Consider the following 26,784-nt stretch of genomic DNA (forward strand, 5'->3'; position numbering starts at 1 on the left):
CAATCCATGTATACAGTGATTTGCAATACTAAATGCTATGTGATAGCTATCACACAAGCATTTTGTGTGCTGTACAGATAGCATTGTTTTATTGGCATAATTATATGTGTATGTAGACTGTGTTAACAATTGAATTAGTATAAAAAGGCAAGCTTTGTGATGTCAATTGTTAAATTAACGAGAGAATGTATGCAAATGTGCTTACTTATTTCATTCTGGTTTGGGATTGTTGTCTTGCATGGAACTAAACACACGAGTTTTTTTTTATTTTAAAATAAAAAATTGTGGAATTTATTTGATGATTAATGTTTTATTGAGAAAAAATTATTTTATCTGAAATCATTTTATTGGTCTTAACAAAAACAAATCAATCCAAGCAATGTTGCGTTAATTATGGAATTAGTCTGATAATAATTATTAAAACTAACAAATTCTAATAATTTTAATTAAAAATTTATAAATTTTAATGAAATAAAACCATTGGATATTCACGTGGGTATGGTTGGGCAAATAAAAAACGAGATAGCTGCTAACAGGTCGGACGGATCTACAAACGGAAGGGTTAATAAGGTGATGTTAATTATTTGTATTATAATTATTATATTGGTAAATTTTTGTCAATTTAAAAAAATAAATACTATTTATAATGAAAATCGCTTTCGAATAAAAAATTTGAAGTATAGACTGCCTACATTTGTAATTTGTCATAAAATAGAATATAAATCGAAATTACAATTGAATTCAATTCAAGCCTTGCTGGATAGAGGAGACATTTCAAAAGCGGGAATGCGTCAAATTTCAACGAGACCGTGTGGACAAAACCAGGTAAGTCACCTTCCCAGAGTGAAAAAAGCTCAAAATACGCGTTTCTATATGCGTTTGATACTTAAAATCTAGCTTATGTACTTTAAATAAGATAAAGCATGTAGGTGATAATTATATCGTTAAAAGCTGTATCTATCATATGGATTATATGAAAGATTGTAAACATTTGCGATGTAAAATTTTAAAAAATTAATAAAAATTTAAATCGTAAATCATTATTAAAAATTATTTAACGTAATAACATTTGTATTCAGTAACATAATACAATTATACAATACAACATTACATTTCTCCTAACACGCTCACACCATCTCAGATGCATGTGTGGGCGTTCGGAAGCTTTCCACCTGGATAAGAGGGATAAATTTTCAAGAGGCAACCCTCAGTATTCCGATCAGTGGTGGGATGTAACAACCCACACCGAATCATCACCAACAGATGCTTACGGGGTTGTTGAATTTCAGGGTGGTTCTTACACAACCAAAGCTCAGGTTGGTGAATTTTTATAATGGTGAATAAATTGCATTAAAACTACCCTCACAATTCTTGTAACTATAAACTTGAAAATCTAATTCAAGGCTCTATTATTAATAAGGAGTAAAAGAATTGTGCAAAGTTTTTTACATCAACATTTCATTAAATTATCAATCCAATTTTTTTGTAGACCATTAAGATAGAAATGTAACTAAAAATAACGTCGACAGTACATCCGTCTGTCTTCTGACTCAAGACCCGAGCAAATTCTTCAACTGCTGAGCACACAGTGGGGCCTTCACCTTCCAAGAGTTTTGATTTCAATACATGGGAATTCTGCAAATTCCTCTTTCTGTCTACAGCCACAATTTCAAAAATTTGATAACGAGGAACATTTTTGGACCGGAAACGGCAGGTCATCAGGAGCGTGGATCATTTCCGGTTATACAATAATTGTAAAATTGACCTCAACCGTACAAAAAATATTTAAATTAACATTTGTTATTTATGATTATACAGTTGTTTTTTGTGATTAAATATTATTAGTAATTTGTACATTTTGTCTTTCTGTTGTTTTTAAAAGTTTTTTCAAAATTTGTGTCAATGTTTAGTAACAAAAACATGTCATTGCTCAAAATATGCTTAGGCCTACATATAGATATATGTGTTTGAAATCATTAACTGCATCTTTAAGGTCTCGCTAAGGTGGATGGAGATACCGGGGACGATTCTCCAATTGAGCACCGTCCCAACGTCGTCTCAATTTGCATTGCGCCATGGGGCCTGGTGCATAAAAGGGAGGATCTTATTGGGAGGAATGTAAGTGGTGCTGCATTATTTTAATATTGTTTACATTGTGTTCATATTATTCTCTAAACAGGTGTGTTGACGTCATTCAAAAAAAGTTTTAACGTTTGATCAATTTTCATTTTAAATCTTCTCAGATAAACGTTCCTTACTTTGCTCAACCAGGCAGCGACAACGCCGCCCTAACCAAGCACCATTCTTACTTTTTGTTGGTTGACGATGGAACCGAAGGAAAATTTGGATGTGAAATGATTCTCAGGAAAAAATTTGAAAATTATATTTCCCAGTTGAGAACGAATAACCACAGTGAGATTTGTCAAAAATTTTGTTTCATTCTTTTGTTACCTAGTACATTTTTCATGATTTCATAGACACAGCAGGTGGCCACATAGGAAGATTGGTTTTTCATTGTTTAATAACACAAACAAGCTATTAATTTGTCCAATCACTCAGAAAGCACAAAAGACAATTGTATTCCAGTGGTATGTTTGTTGATGGAAGGAAATATTTGTTTTGTTCGGAAAGTACTCGAATGTGTTACCGACAAACCACCCATCCCTGCTGTCCTGGCGGTCGATGGCCGTGGCGGGGCTGCTGATCTGCTCTCCTTTGCTTGTGAGCAAGTGAATTTTGACGGGTAAGCAATTGATCAATTGAAATGTCATCCAAATTTCAAATGTATATAAATTTTTCAATTTTAATACTTCTGAAAATCAACATTTAAATTATTTCAGAACAATGCCAGAAATCTCGAAAAGAAAACTCCTGTCTTTAATAGCTCACAATTTCAATTACGAACAAAGCGAAACAATCTTTTCAGAATTGTTGCTCTGCGCCATGCGTAAAAATTTTGTTGGTTCTATAAAAATTGTTTTATTCTTCTAATAATTTATTTTATTTGTTGACAATAAATTTATATAATTCCTCTAGATAACATTTTTCAAATTGGACGAAGAAAAACAAGATATTGGCCGGGCAATTTTATATGCATTAATAAAAAGTCAATTGAGGTCAATTTATAAAAATGTGAAATTTTTAATTTGTGAAAACAATTTTTTCAGGTAGAAAACAAAATCCTTTTTATCATTTGAACTTAATAATGACTTGGGACAGAATAGATGTAGCCAGGAATTATTTGTTCAACGGTGGAGTCAATTGGCCGGTTGGCTTAGGTTTTCAATTGTAATTAACAATTATTTGCTTTTCACTAATTATGCATTTTAGGTGTTTTCACAAATTACTAAATAATTCATGAACAAAGAATCAGAGTGAAATAATTTGCCCAATTAAGGATGGATCGTTGGATAACGTGTTGATGGATGCCTTAATTGATGAAAAAGTTGAATTCGTGCAACTGTTTATCGAAAAAGGGATCAACATGCAAACGTGGCTGACAGTACAAAAATTAGAAGATCTGTATAATCAGGTGCATGTTTTTAAATAAATGACCACAAAAATAGTTTTTCAAATTATAAACTAAATTATTTAATCAATGAAAATTTGCAGTATTAATTAAAACAATCGTGAAATAATGGTATAGTGATTAAAATGATTCAATGCGTTTGACGACAATGAAACAAGTTTGAACGCACAACATTCATCTCTTTGACTAGTTCAGATTTTATCAAATTTAAACTGCGATGAATAAATCACGAACGCCATTAACGTTGGTAACAATGAATTGAACAGGTGCTGAACGCGCCGAGGCCAGTCCTAGCAAAGTATGTGCACAAATCGAGCAATAATGAGGTAGTTTTGTTTGCACCGTTCACTTGTTGTCATTTTATTTTTGTTCGTTCGTTTTGTATAAAAATTAGTTCATATATACATATATATATTGATATTCATATTTTTTGTTTTTATTTCTATACAAATTAAATAATTGAAATTGATCTCATCATGAATTTTTTTCATTTAATTTGTATTCGAATGATTGGTAAATTTTCCATCTATTCATCGGTCTAATCTCTTACATTCTAGTGACATTTGGTTTTACGTTATTATTTAAAACTTTATCAAAGGCAAACAAAAATTCTCAACGTTAAAACAACGTGAAACAATAACAGCCGTGCACGCACATGCAATAAAACTGATAGTCAAACTAATGTTAACATCCAATATCATTGCTGTTAACAGAAACTCGATGCGTCCAGCACACTGAAACATTTGTTGGCGGAATTAAGAGGGGTAGTTTTAATAATTATTTTGAAATTCATTGGTGTGCGTTTGTTATTTTTGTTTGTTTGCTTGCGCTTTCATGTCAGAAATCTAGCAATGTATCTAATAAAACTTTCAGACAAACTTATTTGTATTTGATGAAACACATGAAACCTTTCTTAAATATGTAACACCAAGTAAATCAGTTGTAGAAAAGAAATATTAATATTTCTTCAGCACCTCCAATTTAAACCAACCCATATAGTATAATTTTGCAAACACCATAGAATACTCCCGGCAACAGAACGACGTTATACGAGATAGGTCAAGTTGTAAATAAGCTGATGGGCGGTTGTTTCCAATCCACTTACAGCAGACGAAAATTTCTAGTACTACATAGCGCCGCAAAGTCCAAGGTTTTTCTAAAAATTATTTCAACTATTTTTTGTCAAATTGACTCAAATACAAATTTGTAGAGTAGGAAAGTTTCTACCGCTTCAAGAATTTCAACAATTTCTGGCACTTCAGCGAGCGATGATGAATACAAGCAGCTCCTATCAGACACATTTCGATATCCATACAGCGAGTTGATCGTCTGGGCTGTCTTGCTGAGAAGAAATGACGTGGCTATGTTTATGTGGCAGAGAGGGGAAGAACCTCTGGCTAAGGTTTAATGAAGTTCACCAATTTTAATTCGTTTGAAATATTTTACAAAATTTCCGTTTTCCAAATTTTTCACATTTGAGAACAATTAAACTGTGGCAGTGTTTGGTTGCGGCCAAACTCTACAAGAGCATGGCGAGAGAGGCAGAGAAAGACGAATATGAAGTAGATACTGCTTTGGAAATCAGAAAATACCACAAGTATTTTGAATATTTTGAAAGTTAAGCAATTTTTTAACAATCATGCGTTGAGACCAATCAATATTTTTGCAAAATAAAATTATTTCTCTTAAGAAGATTTCCTACAAAACCTTTAAATGAAATACGTTTATCCATTTAAACTTTAGTAAATTTTCTGAGCTTGCCACTAAATTGTTGGATCAGTGCTTCAGAACAAATTGGAAACTGTCACAACTGCTCCTGACTTACGAACTGCTTAATTGGAACAACCAAACCTGCCTCAGTCTTGCCGTTTCTGGTCAGTTAGCTCGCATTTATTAATTTGTAAAACTAAACAAATAATTACATAGGTTTTCATAGACCAATAACATTTTACTTTAATTATAAATAAGAATTTAATACTTAACAGGTAGAAACAGATTCTTTTTAGCTCACACATGCTGCCAACTCTTGTTGACTGAAATGTGGAAGGGAGGTTTGAGAATCAGGAAGTATTCCAGCCTGAAAGTGACGATGGCGACAAATATTGATCAATCAAGTATAATTTATTTTAATTTTTGGTTGTTTCAGGTGCTATTTGGCATTCTTTGCTTTCCATCCATTTTATTTTTCAAGTACCGGAGCCAGGAAGAGTTACAATTGATGCCTCAACAGCAGGTTCCTTCTAAACAAAAACGTTTATCACACCACATTTTATTTATTTGCAGTTCAATATTTATGGCTCTTTAAATTAAACATTTACTTATCAATAATAATCTAGTTTAATTCAAATTTATTTTTTTAACTGATTGGTGAAATAATTGGAAAATAAAACAAGCAGGATGTTCACGCTGATGACAGCGATGGCGAAACATCAAGTTCCGATTCAGAATCTATAGAGAATGAAAATTTTATGATATTGCAAGTTAGCATGAATCACATTTTAGAACTATGCAACCATGTTTAAAATTTTATAAATAATTCCAATGCAAAAAACAGACCTTGCGACAGCAGCAACAACAACTGCATCAGTTTTCTAACGTCGTTATCGACTCGAGCAGCATACTTGAACAGCAGAGACCAACGATTTCCACAGTGGCCATCGCCGCATTAGCCACTGCAGGAGCTACAAACAGCTTAACGAATCATGCCGCAACTAACGAAGCATCTCAAATAATTTCGCCATTCCAGGTTTCAGTGATTGTAGATAACGTGACCAATAAATTAGTCAGAATTTACATGCCTACACCGGAATAATTTTTATTCTGGCATATTTCATTTCAGCGCCAAATCTACCGAAAACGAAGATTTTCGAAACCTTTCAGGCATCCAGCAAAAAATTCTAATTTACGTCGAGGGTCTGTTTTTTAGTGTTCGTTTAATTGTTGAAGTATTTCGAAAAACATTTTTTCTTTTTTTGTTAAAAATATTATTTCATGTTTGTACAGTTCAAAACATAGTTTAGGCAAGACCGCTTCTCCTGAAGAAATCATTGGTAGACTAAATGAACATCATAAACAAAGCCAACTTCATGCTAAAAGTAAAATTCTCAAGTTTTACACGGCTCCTATCACTAAATTTTGGATGCACCTTGTTAGAGTTTTTCATTTTATTTCATCTTTTCTCTCTCTCTCAAATTAGTTAGAACAGATGATTGATTTCGATAAAAACAAATATTCACTCAGATAGCTCACCTCATCTTTCTTCTTCTTTACACTTACATGATCCTCCAAACCACGCCAGCCGACCCGAGCACCATTGAATGGTTTGTCGTCGCGTACATGTGTGGTCTTGGTGTGGAAAAAATTAGAGAGGTAGTTAATTCTATGACGATTGTGTTCTATGACTTCTCTGTGTTTATCTCAAAACACATAATTTGAAACTGTTTACAGCTCATGACATGTGAAGTTGCCAGGATCGGACATAAAATACTATCCTTTCTGTCCGACGTTTGGAGCATCATTGATATTTTATCGGTTGGCTTATTTTTCATCGGCTTTGCAATCCGTTTCACTCCAGCCCTGGTTAGCAGTGCCAGAGCATTTTATTGTTTAACCGTCATGTTGAGCATCATCAAGTTAATCGAGTTTTTCGTCATCAGTCCCAGACTCGGACCGTTTGGACCAATGATCAGTCAAATGGTTAGTTCAGGTTTAGAAGCAACGAACGTACGATTTTTTTTTAGAATTATTCATATAACGGTACAGTTTTAAAATAGTTTTGTTAAAAATGAAGTAATAAAATATTATCAAGCATTACTTTTTTACTTTAGTTGAAAGAGTCCATAAGCATTGTTGCATTTGTTTTTGTTTTAATTTGGAGTTTTGGAACTTTTCGAGAAAGTCTTTGGTTTCCTGATCACGATTTTGAATGGACGTCAGTGAGAGAAGTGTTTTTGAAACCGTACATCATGCTCTTTGGCGAAGTTTATAAAGAATTCATTTGGCGTGTGTATATTTTGTTTTCAGATTTTCAAATAAATTTCCCGACATGAAATAATATTTTTATTCATTATAAACAGCTGACTGTGTGGCCAACGTGACGTCACCTGATGACTTCAAATGTGTTCCTGGCCGGTGGTTGGTGCCTGCCATCTTCTCCATGTTCATGGCGATCGGTTACGTCGTCTTGTTCAACGTTCTCATTGCTTTGTTCAAGTTCGCCGTTTTAAAATAAATAACATTGTCAAGTGTATTTCATGCTGGTTTTTCGTGAAATCGATTTGCATTGCTAAAATGAACAAAGTTTTTACATTTGTTTTCTTCCAACAATCAATAATAAATGAAACCAACACTCAGTCGGATTTACATGCAATGCCAAGAACATTTCGACATTGTTTGGAAGTTTCAACGATACGAGCTGGTGATCAAACACGTCAGCAAACCAATCCTGCCTCCTCCATTCATCATCATCAGTCACTTCATCTCGCTGCTGCTGTTCATTAGGCAAAGATGCTCAAAAAAGTGGAATCGATGCGACCGAGGATTAAGTTTGTAAAGGGTGATGACTAACAATGCCAACCATGTTTTTCAAAAAATTTTTGGTTAAATATTTTTATATTTTAAATATAAAAAATTTTATATTTAAAATTTAAAAAAGTTCTTTTTTTTACACTAGCTTTTTATGCTTATTTTTGTTTTATGACTGCATAAATGGTTTATTTGTTCATTCATTCCTCAGAAATATTTTTGCATGAAAACGATCTTGAGAAATTGCATTGTTTTGAAAAAGAATGCTTGGAAGACTATCAAGAGGCAAAAATGACCTCACCCTTTCGAACGGTGGTTTGCTTGTCAGACGTTTAACGCACTTTGAAAATGTTAATTGAACTGAGTGTAGAAAATAAAAATTTTTAATCGCTTTGGTGCTTCTTAACAATTTTCTTTTTAATTTCGTCAGTTTGATTTACCGATGAAACCAAAGCTAAAAAAATAAAATTAAGGTTCGAAAGTATTTCAACTCCATCAAATGATTTTTAATCTAAAGAATCAGCGTTCAGTTAACGACTCCATTTGTTAGAAATGAAAATGAATGATTTAAAACAGTTAATCCGCACTTCTGCAACTTCATTCAACTTTTAATCGCTTGAAAGATCATCAACAGATGTCGTAGATTTTCTTAAAAGGAAATAAATTTCAGTTTAAATTTAATTTTGAACAGCGCAGACCTTAGCTTTTTGACAGGTCTGTCAAAACTTGTAAACGCGCCCCTATGTATTATTGAAGTTACAAATGGAAGGTAGGTAGCTCAACATTAGCGTACGAGTACAAGCTAGGTCAATATGCAAAATTGTAGATATATGCTGACGTGATTTTTTAATAAATTTTCAATCTAAGTGTAAAATTGATTTTTTTTAAAGAGGTTTTATTGAAAGCAAGTACATAAATAAGCAATGCGATATAACTAAATGAATTTTTATTATACAGATAACAAATCCTTCTAATTATATCAGCAAAACATTGATTTAAGTTATTAAAATGTCACTCTTCTAGCTTTTTTGCCAGCAAAATTTTTTGCCAGGCTTGAAAAATCTAAATTATTTGATATTCTTGCTCGATTGATAACTTGGCCAAAGAGTTAAGTCGATCTTGCAACATAGCGCTTCAGTTTAGAAAAGCTACTTTCGCCACCTGCATCAGTTACAGGACAGGTATCGTAAGAGGAATGCGCAGAACACTGCATGTATTTGGATATGACTCTTGTGAAGAATGTCTTTTAATAAAATTCAATACATCGAAGGGTGAAATATTTTCAATAAATGAACTTGAAACACGACATTAAAACAACTTCAACTAAATCGTGAATCATTTGACAAAACGTCGCAAAACGTACCAAAAGTCACAATGAGCTTAGGTGAGACAAAATATGTGACACTGCAAACAATACAAGCGCACAAAAACTTTTGAAAAAATTATGATGAAATTTATAATTTTCTATTAAAGTATTTCTAACAAATTAATATTATAAAAAATAAATTAATTTCCAGAAAAAACTAGTTCACGTTACAAAGAGATGCAATAAATCATGAGACATAATTTTTGAACAAAAGATTCACTCATTTATTTAATCATTTAAAACTGTTGAATAAAGATAAAATGTAATTTTCCGAATTAAATTAATTTTGTTTATTTAAAATGAAGAGGCACAGTAAGTTTCCGAGTCTCTGTCTATTCATCAGGAGCTATTTCCCTGCAGTTTTGGTAGTACACCACGTTAGGCTGGTCTTCCAACAGTTTTTTCCAGGGGAAGTGAGCACCTATTTTTTCCATGTAACATTTGTTGCCATCAACGACCTGAATGATGAGACAGCCGTCGGTTTCGAGACAATGTTTCTTGCATGCCTCAACAGAGGTTGCGCCAGGAATGAGATCCGCGGCATCATCTGGCATCTTTCGTCCTGCTGATTCGTACCAACATTCTGAAATAAATTGCATCAATTTTAATTAAAAATATATTTAAATGCTCTTCATTATTATCAAAAATTGCAAAAGATGAAGACCGCCATTGGCTGCAAATAAATGGAGGAATCGAAATATAACTCAAAATAGACGTCAAAGCAAATAGCAGACCCACACATCGCTGTACACAGAAGTTAACCTACCTTTGCCCCAACGCACACCGCTGATCAGCTGCAGAGCAACCAGCATGGCCCAGAATGCAACCAACTTGAGCATCTTCGTCTTCAGTGTTGTTGTTCTAACTACTTCAACTGTTCAATAAAAACAACTCAATGCTTCATGCAACTATCCAACAGCTATTTGTAGTGCTTAAAATGCGGGGAATTCAGTGGGTTCGGTTCTGCAAGGTTTTCAATGCGTGGTATTTGTGAGTCGCATTTGCACACACGTCCAAGCCTCACCTGTGTTTATATATATTTTTATATAATTGTTATTAAATATTTCTAATTATTTATATTTATATATACTCATGTGAGAAAAAATATGAACGCAAACGATGATTTTTTTATTCCCCTTATCTATATATCATACCTATACATCACGTATCTTGTTGTTCTTTTGTTGTCATTGTTATTATTTTTTGGTTTTCGCGATTGTTGAGACTATCACATATCTATATATCATGTATCTTTATATCACGTATTTATATATTGTGTATCTTTATATCACGTATTTATATATTATGTATCTATTAATCACGTATCTATATATCATGTATCTTTATATCACGTATCTATATATTGTGTATCTTTATATCACGTATTTATATATTATGTATCTATTAATCACGTATCTATATATCATGTATCTTTATATCACGTATCTAAGCATCACCTATCTATATATTATGCATCTTTATATCACGTATCTATATATCATGTAACTATATATCATGTATCTATATTAGGGTGTCCCAAAAATATGAAGTTTTAAAATATTGATGTCTCACCCCATTAAATATGTCTGTATGGTAACAGTAATTTACATGCTAAATTTTAGCCCATTTGGACAATGTTTAGAGGTCCCCCAAGGGGTCGAAAGTTTCCGATTTTGGTGTTTGATCGTTCGCTACCAACTTTTGATACAGTGTTATATGATATGATTATAAATGTTTTATGATTTGTTTATACAAATAAAACAAAATATATAATTGTGAAAAAATATATAAATCTGCAATGCCTTTTATTTTTTAAATTTCAAAAATTAGGTCAAAAATGATTGAAAAACAAGATTTTATTGAATTTCAGTTCGCTTGAATATTAATTAATGCAAATAATTCAAATTTTTGACCAGTTTTCAACAAGTACATCAAGAAAACTGGCATCAATATTAGATGTTTCAAAAAATGTTTTAGACGCACGCAAATTGTCAAAACTTTGTGGTAGTGTTTTCATCAGATGTGGGCCTCGATCTGCTTGTATTGTGCGGACAAGATCAGTCTTTTCTTTGTCATACAGAAGAGATGAAAAAAGAACAAGAGTTGCCAATTCTGGACTCATGTACCAAAAATGACGCAGCATCATTTTTAATCCAGTCGAACCAAGAATTGCATCGTCATAGTCATGCAAACGCTGTATCAACAAAATATCATTCACAGGTGCATAAGCAGTGAGCCTGCATGAAAACCATGACTGAAGATAAACACAAATGATAAACCGATTCAAACGTTGAATACCTTGTAATTCTCGAGCTGTTTAAGTTAAAAATGGTTTTATTTACGGTGAATAATAGTTCAATTTTTAATGCGTAGATGGCTTTTGCCATCCATCGTGCCCTGTGCAGTGCATCAGGTTTGCGAATGGCTACATCAACCTGCAGTTCAGCTATTTGTGCAGCAAGAAGTAGAAACTCTAAATAGTCATCTCGAGAATGTCTGACCTCAAGTTGACATTTGATGAATGCTTTAATTGCATCTGAAACAATTATCAAAGGGGTTGATCTGGCTTCTGGTGTGTGATTCATTTCTGTCCATTTTTCACGAAACCTTTTGAAGAATAAAATTTCTGGTCCAGTGGATGTTCCAAGACAAACACTATATACATCGGCAAGCAGCACTTCATACTTATGATGACGGCAAGCCATCCATACTAAATTACGTCCCATGGCTTTTTCTAGAAGAGTGCAAGCTCCATTGAGTTTTCCAGCATTGGAAGCTGTCGTGTCAAAGCACATGCCAATAACCATTGATTCACACTTTCAAGATTTTATCTGTTCATGAACTGCATCAGCAGCTGCTCGTCCTAATCCAGATGCTAACCTTGGAACTCCAAGAAGTTTTGTAGTGCCATCAACAGGTGATGAGAGCAGGACAGGCAACCAATCTACGTTGACCACACCAGTAACATCGCGAGTTGACTGGTTAAAAATATACATTTTTTGCATTCTCTAATAAAGATTATCATTCTACAGGTAATTGTTAATAATATTTTAAACTCTAATTAATGTCTGCAGTGAGATAATTAAACTAGTTTGCATTTCTAGCTTTATTTCACTCATTTTGTGCATATTGTTTAAGATTATTAATATGGATTTTGAATTAACTCGATAGTAAAATTTTAAAAGCCCTTGGGGGACCTCTCAAACTTGTTCAAATGAGCTGTAACTTCACCAATTTAATTATTGTACCCAAGAGACATCTTTCAGAGGGTGAGACATCAACTAATTAAAAAAAAAATTTCCGTGCATTTCTGGGACACCCTAATCTATATATCACGTATATATATATATATATATATATGTATATATATATATATATATATATATATCATGTATCTATATATAACGTATCTGTATATCATGTATGGAACGTCAAGGTTTTGTTTGCTCAACAAACATTTCATCGCTACCAATTTAAAAAAAAATGTAAAAACATTGATGAAGTGGGCGAGTAAACACATTCGCAACATGTCGACATACATGTGCTGCCGTTCAACTCACAATCACAGCCACTCACAACCGTCAGCATCGTCTTGCATTTGTTTGTTTGATGGCAGCAAGTGAATTCTCAGTCGCAACAGCACGGTTGTTTCATGTTGATAGCATCCAACACAATGTTGACAACAACAGTTTGTTGTTGATAATTAATATCCTGTAAGTTAAGATGAACGATATGAAACGCACTAAGCGAAATTTTTTTTTTTAAAGAAGTTCAGTTGAAAATTCAATGGCGACACGTTCAATATTTTATTACAAGGATCTTTCCAGCGATGAATGATGATGTAACTGTGTATGTTGTGCAAATTATTGATACTTTGTTGTTGTTTCAACGTTTGACATTTTAAATTCGCTTTCAAATTTTTAACATTGAAGACTTAAATGTAGTTAATAACACAACTATATTATTTAAACATGAAAATAATCATTGTTATATAATTGATAAAATTATTCAATGAAAAATATTCATTTATTAATATAAAATTTTGTGGTTTGATTTTTCAAAATAAATCTAGAACAGTTTCCGACTTTTGACGCATCTATGTGCATAATGTATACAAGCAAACAGCCAGTGATTAAATAACAATTAAGATATCCACCCAATCAAACATACCAAAACAAGAAACCAACCAACAAATCATTGAAAGCGTCGATTCAACCAATCAATCAGCTAACTAACCAGTCAATCACTCATTCAATCAGCTAACTAACCAATCAATCAATCAACAACTTCCATTTATTTGTGTGGTGATATAAAACACGTTAGTATAAATCAACTGTGTTCAACCGCTTATTATTAACACACGAAAAATTATAAATGTCGTGAGTTTTAATTTAAAAAAATTAAGAGATATCATTTTTTAGCAAAAGATTTATCCATTTATTTAATCGTTTATGGTATCCCTTTACATTAATAAAAAAACAGTTGAATCAAAATAAATTATAATTTATCTAACCAAACTAAATTTGTTCATTTAAAAGAAAGAGGCACGATGAGTCTCTGTTTATTCATCAACAGGAGCTTCTTCTCGGCAGCTCTGGTAGTGCACCACGTTAGGCTGGTCTTTCAACAAATCGTCCCAGTTGACATGGGCGTCTGGTTTCAACATGTAACATTTGTTGCCATCAACGATGTGAAAGACGAAGCAGGTTGTTGTGTCGAGACAATGTTTCTTGCAGGCCTCAACAGTGGTTGCGCCAGGGACCAGATTCACGGAGTTATCGGGGAACTTGTAGCCCGGACTCTCGTACCAACATTCTGAAGCAAATTGCATCAATTTTAATTCAAAATATATTTTCATTACTTCATTTTACAAATATTGTTCATTTGAAATTTTTAAACGCTCTTGATTATTTATAAAAATTGCAAAAGATGAAGACCGCCATTGGCTGTAAATAAATTGAGGAATCGAAATATAACTCAAAATAGACGTCAACAGCAAGTAGCAGACCCACACATCGCTGTACAGTACACAGAAGTTAACCTACCTTTGCCCCAACGCACACCGCTGACCAGCTGCAGAGCAGCCAGCATGGCACAGAATGCAACCAACTTGAGCATCTTCGTCCTCAGTGTTGTTGTTCTAACTACTTCAATTGCCCAATAATAATAACTCATGCAGCCATCCAACAGCTATTTGTAGTGGTTAAAATGCGGAGAATTCAGTGGGTCCTGATAGAAAGATACTTGCAACGTTTTCAATACGTGGTATTTGTGAGTCGTATTTGCACACACGCCCAAACCCGCACCTGTGTTTATATATATATGTGTCATGGTTTAAATTATCGTGACATGATTAGTGGCCGTCACGTGATACCGGTGCTCTGACCGAGTGAACTGGGTCATAGCTGTCTGGAGTGAACTGGGTCATAGCTGTCTGGAGTGAACTGAGTCGTAGCTGTCTGGAGTAAAAGAAAAGCTGGCTGTTTCGTTTAGTGATGAACTTTTGCAATTCTCTTAAATTAACAATATATTTTGTGTTAGATTTAATAAATTTTGAAGTTTAAATTAACAAAATAGTCGATTCAATTTTTCACGCGTCACATATATTTATATTTCTTTATTAATTTAGTTTTGACTAGTTATTTATAGTTATTTATAATTATAGTGAATACTCATGTGAGAATAAATAAGAACTCAGACGATGTCCATTCCATATGCTCTCGTGTTCATAAGTTCATCCAAAATATATTCACTAATGCAAAAATTAAAAAAAATTGACAAATTAATTAACTAAATCAAAACAATGAATAATGAAAGAGTGAAAATTAGTGTTAAAAATGGAGTAAAAATCGATAGCCATCATTACATTTCTCGGTTAGTTGATGGCTTAACATCGGCTCTCATGTTTATCTAGAGATGTTAACATGATATAGATTTTATCTACATATCATGTTTCTATATACCGTGCATCTATATATCATATATCCGTATATTGTGTATCAATATATCATGTACCTATATATCATGAATACAACGTTACAATTTTGTTTGCTCAACAAACCTCCCCGATAAAAACGTTTCATCGCTCAGAACGTAATAAAATGCAGAAAAACCAACTTTAATAACGTACGAGAGTTATTTTTATAATTTGAACATTCGAAACGTGTCAATAGTCGTAACATGTTAACATTCAAAACACGTTGACATACGAGTTTACTGTAGAGCAACTTAACGACCACTCCGAACCAGCAACATCATGCGTTGTTTTGTTGGTAGGTAGCAATTGAATTCTCAGTCAAACTACTGTACAATTTTTTGAAAACATCCAACACAATATTGATAAGTTGTTGAAATAATATATATATATATATATTGTGTTAGTTGAGATGAACAGAATGTAGTTGCAGTTGACGACATGTTCACAGAAGTTAATTATTCTTTGCCAGAACGCACACCGCTGACCAGCTGCCGAGCAACCAACATGACGCAGAATGCAACCAACTTGAGCAGCATCTTCGTCGTTAGTGTTGTTGTTCTAACTACTTCAACAGTCCAATATAAACAACTCAATGTTCCATGCAGCCAGATATTTGTAGTGCTTCAAATGCTTCGAAAGCCGGGAATTCAATGGAATTTTTTAAATGTTTTAAATGCGTGGTAAGAGGAGTAGCATTTAACGTATTTACATAGTACCACACACTAATTCATCGTTTGAAAATTATATGAAATTAATTCTCTATTTGGAGCTCATTACGACTTCCTCATCCGCACAGATTTACAGAAAAGCTGGAAACAGTAAAACCGTGAACATTTTCATTCAGTCAAATTATTTATATCTATATTATAAAAGGGTGAAAATTTTAAAATAAATATAAAAAATATATTTTAATATTTTAAAAATTTAAGCAAACATTTGACAAAGCAGTTAACCACACAAACTTACATATAACACTTACTAAGCGCAAGGCATGTAGTAACCATGAATGTATCTATATATATTTCCACGGCAGTAACAAATACAAATACATAGTGTACTACGCACAGCTCCTGATATAACCGAATATATATCGAAAATGTGAGTGAATAAAAAAAATATTCAGAATTTGTTTAAATACCGTGTTAGAGACGTTATAGACACGTCAAATTGAATAACAAACTCGCCAGCCTCTGTTTGATCGGCCGCCAGATTTTTCCCGTTCCATGCTTTATGTTGGGTGACGTCAATAACGATGCTACTTATTAAATTCTTTCTTGTCTAGTGTACCTCCGTAGCATTCCACATTATTATTCGAGAGCCACGTGATTGTCCGTACGGAATTTATAAATTTTTCATTGCGTGTCTATTTAGAGGTCATTTCATTTTAGGATTTGATACTGAAACATTTCAAGATTGTTAAATTAGAAAAACTTTTTAATCGGTTCAAAACGATTTATGTTCATGCTAATTTCATTTTTATGACAGAAATGAAAAATGTTCGTTTGCATTCAGCTGTTCAACCCTATTTACTGTGTGCTCACGTTGAATGTGAAGGCTAAGGAGAAGAAGTCTGATAACGTGCTAGGAAAAGGGAGGTGGGACAGTTGGGAACTTCTGCTGTTTATTTAGCGTTCCAATCTGTCTGCCAGCAAGTGAAAAAATGCTGAAAGCACTTAACTTACATCACAGATTTGTAAATAGCACGAAAAAGTGAGAGTTTTGTCGTTTCTAAAACAAGAAACGTAAATTGATGAGATATAACACAATGGGAATGCCAAAAAATAAAAAGATTATGAGCATGTTTGTACTCCTCCCATTATAACTTACAGTTGTTGCATGTCAAACTCCAACTTCTTATTCACTGAAACAATAGGGTTCGATCGATCAAAAATTATTTCTTTTCAAAAAAGGTTCTTAAATACAATTAATTTGAAATACAAATTTTTAAATACGTATAAAATGTTTAAATGTTTTCAAATAAACTCAGCAAAAGTTAAACATCATTAAAACTTCCATAAAAAAATTTACTACGTGACATTCCAAATTTAAAAATAACCTAGATAGTTTTAATCTTAAAAAAATAAGGAATATTTGACATTTCATGTTTTGTCCACGTGCGTGCCAGTTGATATTTATATTTTTAGAAAAAGAAGAGAACATAAGTTTCATTTATTTACCAAAGTGTACTTGTTTTCATGTCATTTCATTCCTACCTACTTGCCAAATACCTGCTCATTTTAATTTTTTGAGTATCATCTCCCAACACCCAAGATATCATAAGAAAATTTTTGTTGCTCAACGGATTAGCATTCTTCACTATATAATAATTTAAAATTGTACTACCTTCTCAAAAAATGTTGAAACAATTTTCTTTAGCGATCTTCTCCTGTTTAATTACGAACTTTTACGTGCATGCGAAATGTTTCACTAAATTTGAAAGAAATGGCAAATGTTTCTGTTCCTGTGATTCATCTTTTGAAAGTTCGAGTTTGTCCACGTTCTCATCTGTAGAGGCCCTCATGTTGTGTTCAATGAGGTGTTCACAAACAAGCAGCTGTGTGGCTTACAACTTCTTCACTGCATCCAACCAGTGCCAACTATTCAACCGAACGATGGAAAAGTTTTCTAAAGTGTCCAGTTGTCAACATTATTTCAGAAGGGGTAAAAGTTTAAAATTTGATATAAAATGTGAAGAATTCAGCTTTTATATAAGTTTTATTTTGAATTTTCATTTCAGGATTGTTGTTTAACAACTCATTAAGGATAACTGTGGACAATGAACTGAGTGAATTTTACATCGACGGCAGCTCTGTACCTGTCGCATCGAACTTTCCGAACGCAAAAGTGTGGAGTTTAACTGACACGTACAACTTCCACGGACAGCATCACATCATCGCCATCAAGTCACAAAATTTGGGAGGCACAGGTTGACGCTATGTTTCATATTCTTGTGCTCATTTCCTTACTTACATTTATAAACGTTTTACTTATTTTAAAAATATAATTCTTTACAGTTAATTATAATAATTTACATTAAAACATAGCAGTAATTGGTTAATTAAATTGAATATTGAATAAAATTAATTAGTTTATTAGTTAATTCATATTAAAACATAACACCATGATAAATGGAATTAAGTCATTTGTCACCTAACATAACGTTGCCTCAAATGGCCGTCAAAAACTTAACAAAAAATAAAAACGACAAAAATTTAATTTAAAATTAGAAATTAGATCTAACCTTCAAATTTATAAATAATAACTGACATAAAATACTTTAAATATAAAAATGACATTTACATATGAACACGAACAGGCGGTTTGATAGCTAGAACATCAAATAACAACATCCTGACCAACTCTACATGGAAATGTACTAGAGTATTTTACAATGGTTGGTATGAGATGGATTACAATGATTTATTTTGGCCTGATGCTGTTGTTGGGAAAAGAGAACAAGATACTGCTAACGCAATGCCAACGCTGAAGCCTGCACTGTGGATCACTGATGCAACTGACTGCTACGACTGCACAGCTGATTTTTACTGCCGAAAAGATTTCATAGGTAATAACAATTCATGTCCTAATTGAGTGGCGTTTTGTATTTTCTGTGAACAATTGATTTTATTATTAGTCATATAATCTCTGTTATCTTCTTTATAACTTGATTCAATTCATCAATTTTGAGAGAATTAATTTAGATTCTTATCAAATAATGTCAATCAACATTTCGTTTTTATCCCACCAAGCGTATGTTTCTATGGAGACTTGCACGCCTGGCCAGTAAAAAAATGATTGGATTGAATCAGCATCAACAAGGAAGTGATTTCAAATTAGAATAAAAATTACGACGCTATTGTTGTAGGTATCGACTAAATTAACATAAAAAAATAAATCATTTGATGTATGCATTGTTATATAGTGTAAACAAATCAACACTCTAAATTTTTTGATTAATTTTTATTTTATTCATTATTTTTGTTATAAATAAAAACATATTTTGTTAGGCAATGTTTGCTTATTATTATATTAAATAGTTATCGTTAAATGAAACGTTGTTGTTTCTACTCTCGACTCTACTACTTTGCCTCTCATTGTTTCATCCCAACACAACATCAAAAACGGCTACCATAATGAATAATATAATTAATATTTTTTTAGGTCTTTCAATCAACTGAAATTTTTTTAGATTTCTTGATAATAAGAAATTAAAAGAATGTATATCGAAGTTTGCATGCCAGAGTTCTGTGAGAGTTATTAGGTGCTTTCTTATTTGGCAGGATTGAAGATGCCAATCTTTTCTGAAGGAGAAACTTCCTAATTATAAAAATGTTCACTTATTCATTTACATTGTAAATTGCATTCTTAAATGAGCAAATTTAAATCTTTTACACAAAAGTAGTACAACAGACAGTTTCATTCATAGACCACGAGTGACCACATTCATTACCATCACTTATGGTAATATGTGACTTTAAAAATGTAATAATTTAATCAAATGTTTATTTGCCTGAAAATTTTTGCGGCAATAAAAATCCGCATGACAATCTGAACAGTCAGTTGAGTCGGTAATCCAGAGAGCAGGCATGAAGACGAGCATGGCATGGGCAGAATTTTTTTCTCTCCTCTTAACGACAGCACCAGGCCAGAATGAATCATCGTAATCCACTTCGTACCAGCCATCGTATGAGTTGTTGGTACATTTCCAGGTAGAGTTGGTCAGGATGTAGTCATCTGATGATTTGGCTATCAATCTACCTGGCATATCGTTACGATTGATTTAACAAATGTTTATATTTACTGTATATTATGTTTGCTTTTTTTTATTTAGAGTTAAACTTTGAAACTGAGCAACAATTTGTTTCAAACATATTTTGGATAAATTTAGAGCATTTGGTTAATAAAAAAAAAATTTAGGTGAGTAGACGTTATTGAAAAAATTTCAACAAATGTAATGCAATTAAAGATTCAAACAAGAAAGAAATGTCATCCTTACCAGCTCCTCCCGAGTTGCGTGGCTTGATTGCGAGAACGATAACATCTCCTGCCAGCGTGTACCTGTCAGTCTTCGTCCAATCACCTGCATTGCGAAAATACAATGGAACATCAACTGCTGCCCCGTTGACATAAAATGCAAGCAGAAAATTGTCCACAGTTATCAACAAAGATCGGCTCAACGCTAAATTCACGTTGCTAGCTTTTGAAATAATAATAAGACGCCAATTATTTTATAAAATTATTCGCTTTTATTTTTAAACTCACTAAGTTTGAAATAATGATGGCAATTTGGCACAACTCTAAAACAGTTCCCGGTTTTATTGAATAGTTGGCACTGGTTGGATGCAGTGAAGAAGTTGTAAGCCACACAGCTGCTTTTTTGCGAACACCTCATTGAACACAAAATGAGGGCCTCTACAGATGAGATGGTGGACAAATAAGAACTTTCAACAGATGAATCACAGGAACAGAAACAAGTTCCATCTCGTTCATATTTCGTGAAACATTCTGCGTACGTTATACGAAACAGTAAATGCATGAAAAGAAGGGGTAAAGGCCTCTCTTGCAACATTTCGGAATGGAGATTTGATGATTTCAATTTTCAGAGGTACTTAAATGTTTCATCTAGCCAGAGGAAACAAAATAAAATTATTTTTTTAAAATTTTGTTTAAGAACATCGATTTTTTTTAACAACAGCCATGTAAATTGCGTTCTCATTACAATGTATGTGAATAAATTTACTGAATTAAGAGCAGTTTTGGCATTCTGAAATTATTTGAAACATTTAATTTATTCCTTTTTGATTATTTGATATAAAACTAAATTTACATTTATAAACCTAAAATTGATAAATTTTTTTATTTTTTCCCTCAAAAAACAACTTTTTTGCACTTGAAAATTTTTGAAACTAGATTGTATTGTTTCATAGATACGACATTTAGATTCAGGTGCATGTAAAAACATTTTGTAATAATTTTTACAAAAACATTTTCCAGAATGAATGCTTGAACATGCAGTCCGCTCAGATTCCACCATTATTTTCCTAATTTTTGAGATAGATTTATAATAACGATGGAAAGTTAAACGACAAAGTAGGGTCGAAATTGTGAAATAATTTTATTGCCATAACTTTATGAATTCATTCGATATTGGTTTGTATGTGTTAATACATATTAAATCTTCAGAAGCAGTCTGATACTTTTTAAAAATGTTTACGGCAATAAAAATCCGCATAGCAATTAGCACAATCGGTTAAATCTGTGATCCACTGGGCTGGATTGAACCATGAATAGGCATCATTATAAAATTTTTTTCTCCTCCCTACGACAGCATCAGGCCAGAATGAATCATCGTAATCCACTTCGTACCAGCCATCGTATGAGTTGTTGGTACATTTCCAGGAAGAGTTAGTCAGGATGTAATTATCTGCTGTTTTGGCCATCAAACCACCTGTTGGTTTAATTATTTTGTTGAAAAAATAATGAAAAATAATAAAATAAAATGAATGAAAAAAAAAATATTATAAATTATAAAATGATTTCAGCCATTTGTTAGTTTTTTTTTAAATTTTATTTGATTATAATAAAAAGTTCAAGTTATTATCCATTTATATACTAAGGACTTGAGACTCCGTCATTATTTACAATTAAAATGAACTTCATAATATTATATTTTTTAAAACATGGAATTGTTATTAGAGATTCAAATAAGAAAACCAACTAAATCCTCCGGAGTTATGGGACTTGACTGCAAGAAGGGTGGCACCCGTGGTCAGTGTGTAGGTGTCAAACACTGTCCAATCATTAGCATTTGGAAAGTAGGTTGCAACATTTACTGGTACACCGTTGACGTAAAATTCAACGAGAACGTTATCCACAGTTATCGACAAATTTCTACTCAATACAAAATCTACTCCAAAATTATCTACAGAAAAAATGCTTGTTAACATTTACGAAACACTTCATTAAAATTTTTCAAACCCACTTGTATCACAAAAATATTGACAACTTGGCACGACAGAGAATTTATCTATCGTTCGGTTGAATAGTTGGCACTGGTTGGGTGCATTGAAGAAGTTGTAAGCCACACAGCTGCTCGTTCGCGAACATCTCATTGAACACAACATGAGGGCCTCCGCAGATGAGAACCTGGACAGAGTCAGATTTTCAAAAGATGAATCACACGCGCAGAAACATGTTCCATATTTTTCATATTTTCTGAAACATTTCCCAGATACATACAACGAGTAGGCAAACAAATTTACAACTACCAGGATATTATACATTTCTCGAATCATGTTTTAAACGTTTCTGATGTTAATTCGATAATATTATCTGTAATGAAAAATGTTAAACATGTTAACACGTTCTTTCTTCTTTTTATCGCTGTACACACTAACGTAGCTTGCTGTTTAAATTCCATCCACAGACAATAAGAATGCCATTAATTGTTATGCAAATTATACTACTGGATGGAATAAAAATATAATTTTTTATAATTTTTATAACATTTTCGGTTGAAGATTTTGACATTTATAATTAATTGCAATCATAAATAAACTTCGATCCGTGATGGAGAAACATAAAAACAAAACTTCAAACTCTGCCGTTACCTAAACCCAACTTGCATAATCACAGAACATGCTTTGACGTGATGTTGGGCAAACCCGCTAATTTACATTTAAAAATTTCCATCGATCAACTTGCCATTGTTGCAATATCCATGCCATATTGATTGCGTTGCAGATAATAGTATCTACGAATGTATGCTTTTTGTTGTGTCTTGCGAACTATAAAACATTTTTATAATATGTATGAATGTAGGTATTTTAAATAAAAGAACATTTTATATTCATATTTACTCTTTATTCGTCTATTGTTGTAAAATAAATATTCAGAAGCACAACAGAGGTTGGTTCGCGGTTCGCTGCTTTCATACCAACTGCTGAATAACTAACTAAGTTTAAATATTATTTTCAAATATATACTTCCTACATGTATACTCTCTATGATTTATACAATTGGAAAAATTTTCTTCAAATTGCAAAATGTTATTTAACGTGTTGACAAAATCAAACATGACTACTGGCTGCATTTAATTGGAACGTACAAACTCATTATCTAACTCAGGGCCGGCCAAACAAATAGCACCTACCACATTTCATAATGGCATACGATTCAACACTGGAAAACAATTCTATCGCAATATTTGCTATGTAAAACGTCCAATAACAAAAATTAATGGAAAAGTTTATTTAAAATTTATTCCAAAGCCTGCGAATTGAAATTTATTGTCTCTGTAAATTTACATAATAAGAAACAAAAGGTCAAAGCACATTTTAAAAAAATAAAATCACACAACTCCAGAAGGTTCTTTCTCGAACCATTCTTGTTCATTAAGTCACTTTTTTGCCCTTGCAATAATTATTCTTAAATAATACAAAACAATTGTCAGCTGTTATATTAATATGATTAAAAATTTGTTTTAATCTACGAACATTTTGCTTAATAGAGCCATCGCTAACCAGTGAAAAATTTGCGACAATAGCATTTTCTGCAATCGCTTTGATCCTCGATCCACTGTGCAGGTTTAAGAGCCGGCATGTTGTGATTTGTATTAAAGGTTAAAGGTTTCTTTCTCTCTTGCGTTTGCTTCAGAGGTTTCAACGACAAACACGCACAGCGGATATGAATACGCGTGCAAACTACGCATCATACACATTGCATATGATAGGCGGGGATCTCTTTGTATTTGAGCCCAGTCATTACAATAGCAAGACCAGGCGCCATTAACCATTGAGCCATCATTAGTTTCCCATCTCCCTACGACCGCATCAGGCCAGGATGAATCATCGTAATCTACTTCATACCAACCACAAAATAGGTTCTGGTACATTTCCACGACTTGTTGGTCAGTATGTAGTTGTCCGTTGTTTTGGCCAGCAAGCAACCTATTTGTGTTTAACCATAGAGATATGGTTTCATTTATAGTCTATGATGTAAGGTTAATAAATGTTATTTGGTTTCATTTACTCGCCAAAGATCAAATAAATTTCAGGCATTCACTTGGTATTTATATATAAAATATTTCACAGGTTTAATTTGTTTATTAAATTTTATACTGCTTTAAACAAACTAATCAGTTAATTCACCGAATTACCGAATTTTAAATTGAATATAAATTTTAAAAAACTTAAAATAACTTTCACTAAACATTTCATCAGAGTAAACAATGTTGCATTGTAGTTTCTACTCTTGCTTATTAATTTCACTGTTTTCCTCTCTCTCTCTCTCTCTCTCTCTCTCTCTCTCTCTCTCTCTCTCTCTCTCACTCGCTCACTCACTCACGTACGATTATATATTTTTTTTATTTTACTATGGTCACATTTAAATCATAATAAAAATCATAATAAACTTGTAATGTTTGTTGAGTTCTTTTCGCAATGAATATTGATGACAGCGATGCGTATGAAAAACTCCAAAATATTGTAAAACAAAAGCAAGCCAGCTCCTCTAGGACTTCTTGACTTGATGGCAAGGACAGAGACATGCCCACTCAATTCATAGCTGTCTACTTTCTTAAAATTTTGCGCATTTGGAAAATATGTTTGGATAGGTACCGAGATGCCGTTAACGTAAAATTCGATCAGCCAATCATCAACAGTTATTAGTAAAGTTCGATTGACTGCATTTTCATTTTCGACAAACAAACTACGTTGCCCAGAATCTTTTCTTTTTTTAACAAAATTTTGACAACCGGCTACAACAGAACTGGTTTTTGCCACTGAATCGAAAAGTTGGCAGCGATTAGAAGTGGTGAAGAAGTTGTTAACCACACAGCTGCTTGTTTGTGAACATCTGATCAAGCACAACATGAGAGCTTTCTCCGCAGGAAACAAAGATTGAGAAATAATTACTTCATCCGTGGGATGGTCAGATGAACACACAAACCTCTCACCGTCTTTCAGCTTTTCAAAACAGCTGGTACTTGCCAAGACCACATTAATGAAATAATTCAACATAAATATATTTTTTGGAGACATTTTAGTCAAACTTTTCAAAACGGTAAAAAGCTAAATTTCTGTATTTTTCACACTTTATATATTCTATAGTTGAAAACAAAAGTTAAAGTAAATGATTTGTGTGTTCAGCTTTTTGATAGAGTGAATTCACGAGAAATAAGGAAAGACCAAAAAATAAATATTCTTATCCGAGTATTAAAAAAATATGTGAAAACTTCGAAACAACCAAAATTGTTCCATTCCAAATACATTAAGTAAAGTATTTGCATGCAGCAAACTTCATTGGTTTTATCGATTGAAAATCTTAAAAGTATTGTGTTACTGGTGCTAAAATAAGTTGTGGCTTCTAATGCAGATACGCACGCAATTTTACGCAGCAAAGAATTTATCAGTGCAGCGGTCAAATTCAAGTTAATGTATAACATATAATGTATTTATATAACTTCCATATTTTTTTTTTATTATTCTTTAAAAATCAGGATCTGACAGACGCAGAAACTGTAACAACATGCAAGGCGGTAATACAAAATTAAACAAATAAGTGAGAAAATCAAATACAAAAAGTGAGGAAGAAAAATTTTAAAACATGAAAAATAAAATATGTTAAAATAAAATAAATAATAAGAATAAATAAAAGAAAAGTAATTGACAATGAAATATAAAATGAAGTAACGACAAATTAATAGACTAGATTAGGATATATTTGCTCTGAAATTTTTGTATTCAATAGTTTTATTGGTTTAATTATGAAAGTGAAGGCATAAAAATATTCCAGCAGAGGAAGTTGTTAGGGTTTGAAAACTATTTCAACACTGGTGGTGTTAATTGGACATTCCCTTTATTATTATTTCAGTTATTTGGTTAGTAATATCAAAATTTAAAAGAGCCAATGTCGCCGTTATTCACATTGCAATTGTTACAACAATCTCGTCATTATTAGTTATCATTAATTAATGAAACTGAATAAATTTTAATATCTTTTATAGAGTTTAAAAAATATTTTATAACAGAGAGAGTTGGAGTTATTGAGGGCAAACAAATCGGAAAACACCATTAAAATGAAAGCTGAAACATTGTATAACATTTATATTTGGCTGAAATTTTCAACATTGTTGAACAATGGGAAACATTCCGTGAGAAAGCTTTCAAAACGTTACAGGAGAGTAAAAGTTTTAAAAGCGAGTTTTTATCCCGATGTTGGCTATGTTAACAAAAATGTCCGCTTATGTGCATTACGTTCTGTTTGCTCAGTGGCCAAATAACAAGTTTTATGGTTTTTGTTGGGGGAAAATTTTATGAAGTCATTATTGTCATTTTTAATCAAATAATAAAAAATTGTAACATCTTTTTATATTTGAACAGAACATGT

The 26,784-nt window shown here is 32.5% G+C and overlaps 8 protein-coding genes across 8 annotated transcripts; 2 read left to right on the forward strand and 6 right to left on the reverse strand.

The window, feature by feature from the left end:
- The first annotated feature begins 247 nt into the window (after positions 1–247).
- HELRODRAFT_188397 (hypothetical protein) lies at positions 248–8,447 on the forward strand. The gene is made up of 29 exons (XM_009017691.1): positions 248–570; positions 752–825; positions 1,142–1,316; positions 1,530–1,740; positions 1,994–2,118; positions 2,244–2,412; positions 2,560–2,743; positions 2,841–2,958; positions 3,037–3,106; positions 3,168–3,268; positions 3,398–3,532; positions 3,796–3,855; positions 4,243–4,293; positions 4,551–4,679; positions 4,740–4,931; positions 5,029–5,126; positions 5,273–5,403; positions 5,515–5,612; positions 5,676–5,762; positions 5,926–6,009; positions 6,084–6,275; positions 6,369–6,442; positions 6,533–6,677; positions 6,770–6,898; positions 6,977–7,225; positions 7,357–7,531; positions 7,606–7,741; positions 7,883–8,073; positions 8,265–8,447. Exons 1-29 carry the CDS (start codon positions 499–501, stop codon positions 8,387–8,389), a joined length of 3,780 nt encoding a protein of 1,259 aa, XP_009015939.1. The 5' UTR covers positions 248–498; the 3' UTR covers positions 8,390–8,447.
- Positions 8,448–9,619: 1,172 nt separating this feature from the next.
- Positions 9,620–10,294, reverse strand: HELRODRAFT_188398 (hypothetical protein). The gene is made up of 2 exons (XM_009017692.1): positions 10,186–10,294; positions 9,620–10,002 (listed from the first exon to the last, which is right to left on the reverse strand). The coding sequence occupies exons 1-2, from the start codon at positions 10,256–10,258 to the stop codon at positions 9,752–9,754; spliced, it is 324 nt and encodes a 107-aa protein (XP_009015940.1). The 5' UTR covers positions 10,259–10,294; the 3' UTR covers positions 9,620–9,751.
- Positions 10,295–11,319: 1,025 nt separating this feature from the next.
- HELRODRAFT_160756 (hypothetical protein) lies at positions 11,320–12,226 on the reverse strand (the record flags this gene model as incomplete). The annotated part of the gene is made up of 2 exons (XM_009017693.1): positions 11,320–11,656; positions 11,718–12,226. The coding sequence occupies 2 exons, from the start codon at positions 12,224–12,226 to the stop codon at positions 11,320–11,322; spliced, it is 846 nt and encodes a 281-aa protein (XP_009015941.1).
- A 1,134-nt stretch (positions 12,227–13,360) lies between these two features.
- HELRODRAFT_188399 (hypothetical protein) lies at positions 13,361–14,847 on the reverse strand (the record flags this gene model as incomplete). The annotated part of the gene is made up of 4 exons (XM_009017694.1): positions 13,361–14,234; positions 14,465–14,609; positions 14,664–14,725; positions 14,787–14,847. The coding sequence occupies 4 exons, from the start codon at positions 14,845–14,847 to the stop codon at positions 13,981–13,983; spliced, it is 522 nt and encodes a 173-aa protein (XP_009015942.1). The 3' UTR covers positions 13,361–13,980.
- Positions 14,848–16,890: 2,043 nt separating this feature from the next.
- HELRODRAFT_160758 (hypothetical protein) lies at positions 16,891–19,183 on the forward strand (the record flags this gene model as incomplete). The annotated part of the gene is made up of 5 exons (XM_009017695.1): positions 16,891–16,991; positions 17,837–18,057; positions 18,134–18,322; positions 18,713–18,961; positions 19,146–19,183. 5 exons carry the CDS (start codon positions 16,891–16,893, stop codon positions 19,181–19,183), a joined length of 798 nt encoding a protein of 265 aa, XP_009015943.1.
- Positions 19,184–19,495: 312 nt separating this feature from the next.
- Positions 19,496–20,965, reverse strand: HELRODRAFT_160759 (hypothetical protein; the record flags this gene model as incomplete). The annotated part of the gene is made up of 4 exons (XM_009017696.1): positions 19,496–19,521; positions 19,951–20,154; positions 20,393–20,593; positions 20,659–20,965. 4 exons carry the CDS (start codon positions 20,963–20,965, stop codon positions 19,496–19,498), a joined length of 738 nt encoding a protein of 245 aa, XP_009015944.1.
- A 631-nt stretch (positions 20,966–21,596) lies between these two features.
- On the reverse strand, positions 21,597–22,691 carry HELRODRAFT_160760 (hypothetical protein; the record flags this gene model as incomplete). Its single annotated transcript, XM_009017697.1, has 3 exons — positions 21,597–21,844; positions 22,115–22,318; positions 22,379–22,691. 3 exons carry the CDS (start codon positions 22,689–22,691, stop codon positions 21,597–21,599), a joined length of 765 nt encoding a protein of 254 aa, XP_009015945.1.
- Positions 22,692–24,797: 2,106 nt separating this feature from the next.
- Positions 24,798–25,436, reverse strand: HELRODRAFT_160761 (hypothetical protein; the record flags this gene model as incomplete). The annotated part of the gene is made up of 1 exon (XM_009017698.1): positions 24,798–25,436. One exon carries the CDS (start codon positions 25,434–25,436, stop codon positions 24,798–24,800), a length of 639 nt encoding a protein of 212 aa, XP_009015946.1.
- Between the last annotated feature and the right edge of the window lie 1,348 nt (positions 25,437–26,784).

Source organism: Helobdella robusta, assembly GCF_000326865.2.
Source record: "Helobdella robusta unplaced genomic scaffold HELROscaffold_2, whole genome shotgun sequence".
Taxonomy (NCBI): domain Eukaryota; kingdom Metazoa; phylum Annelida; class Clitellata; order Rhynchobdellida; family Glossiphoniidae; genus Helobdella; species Helobdella robusta.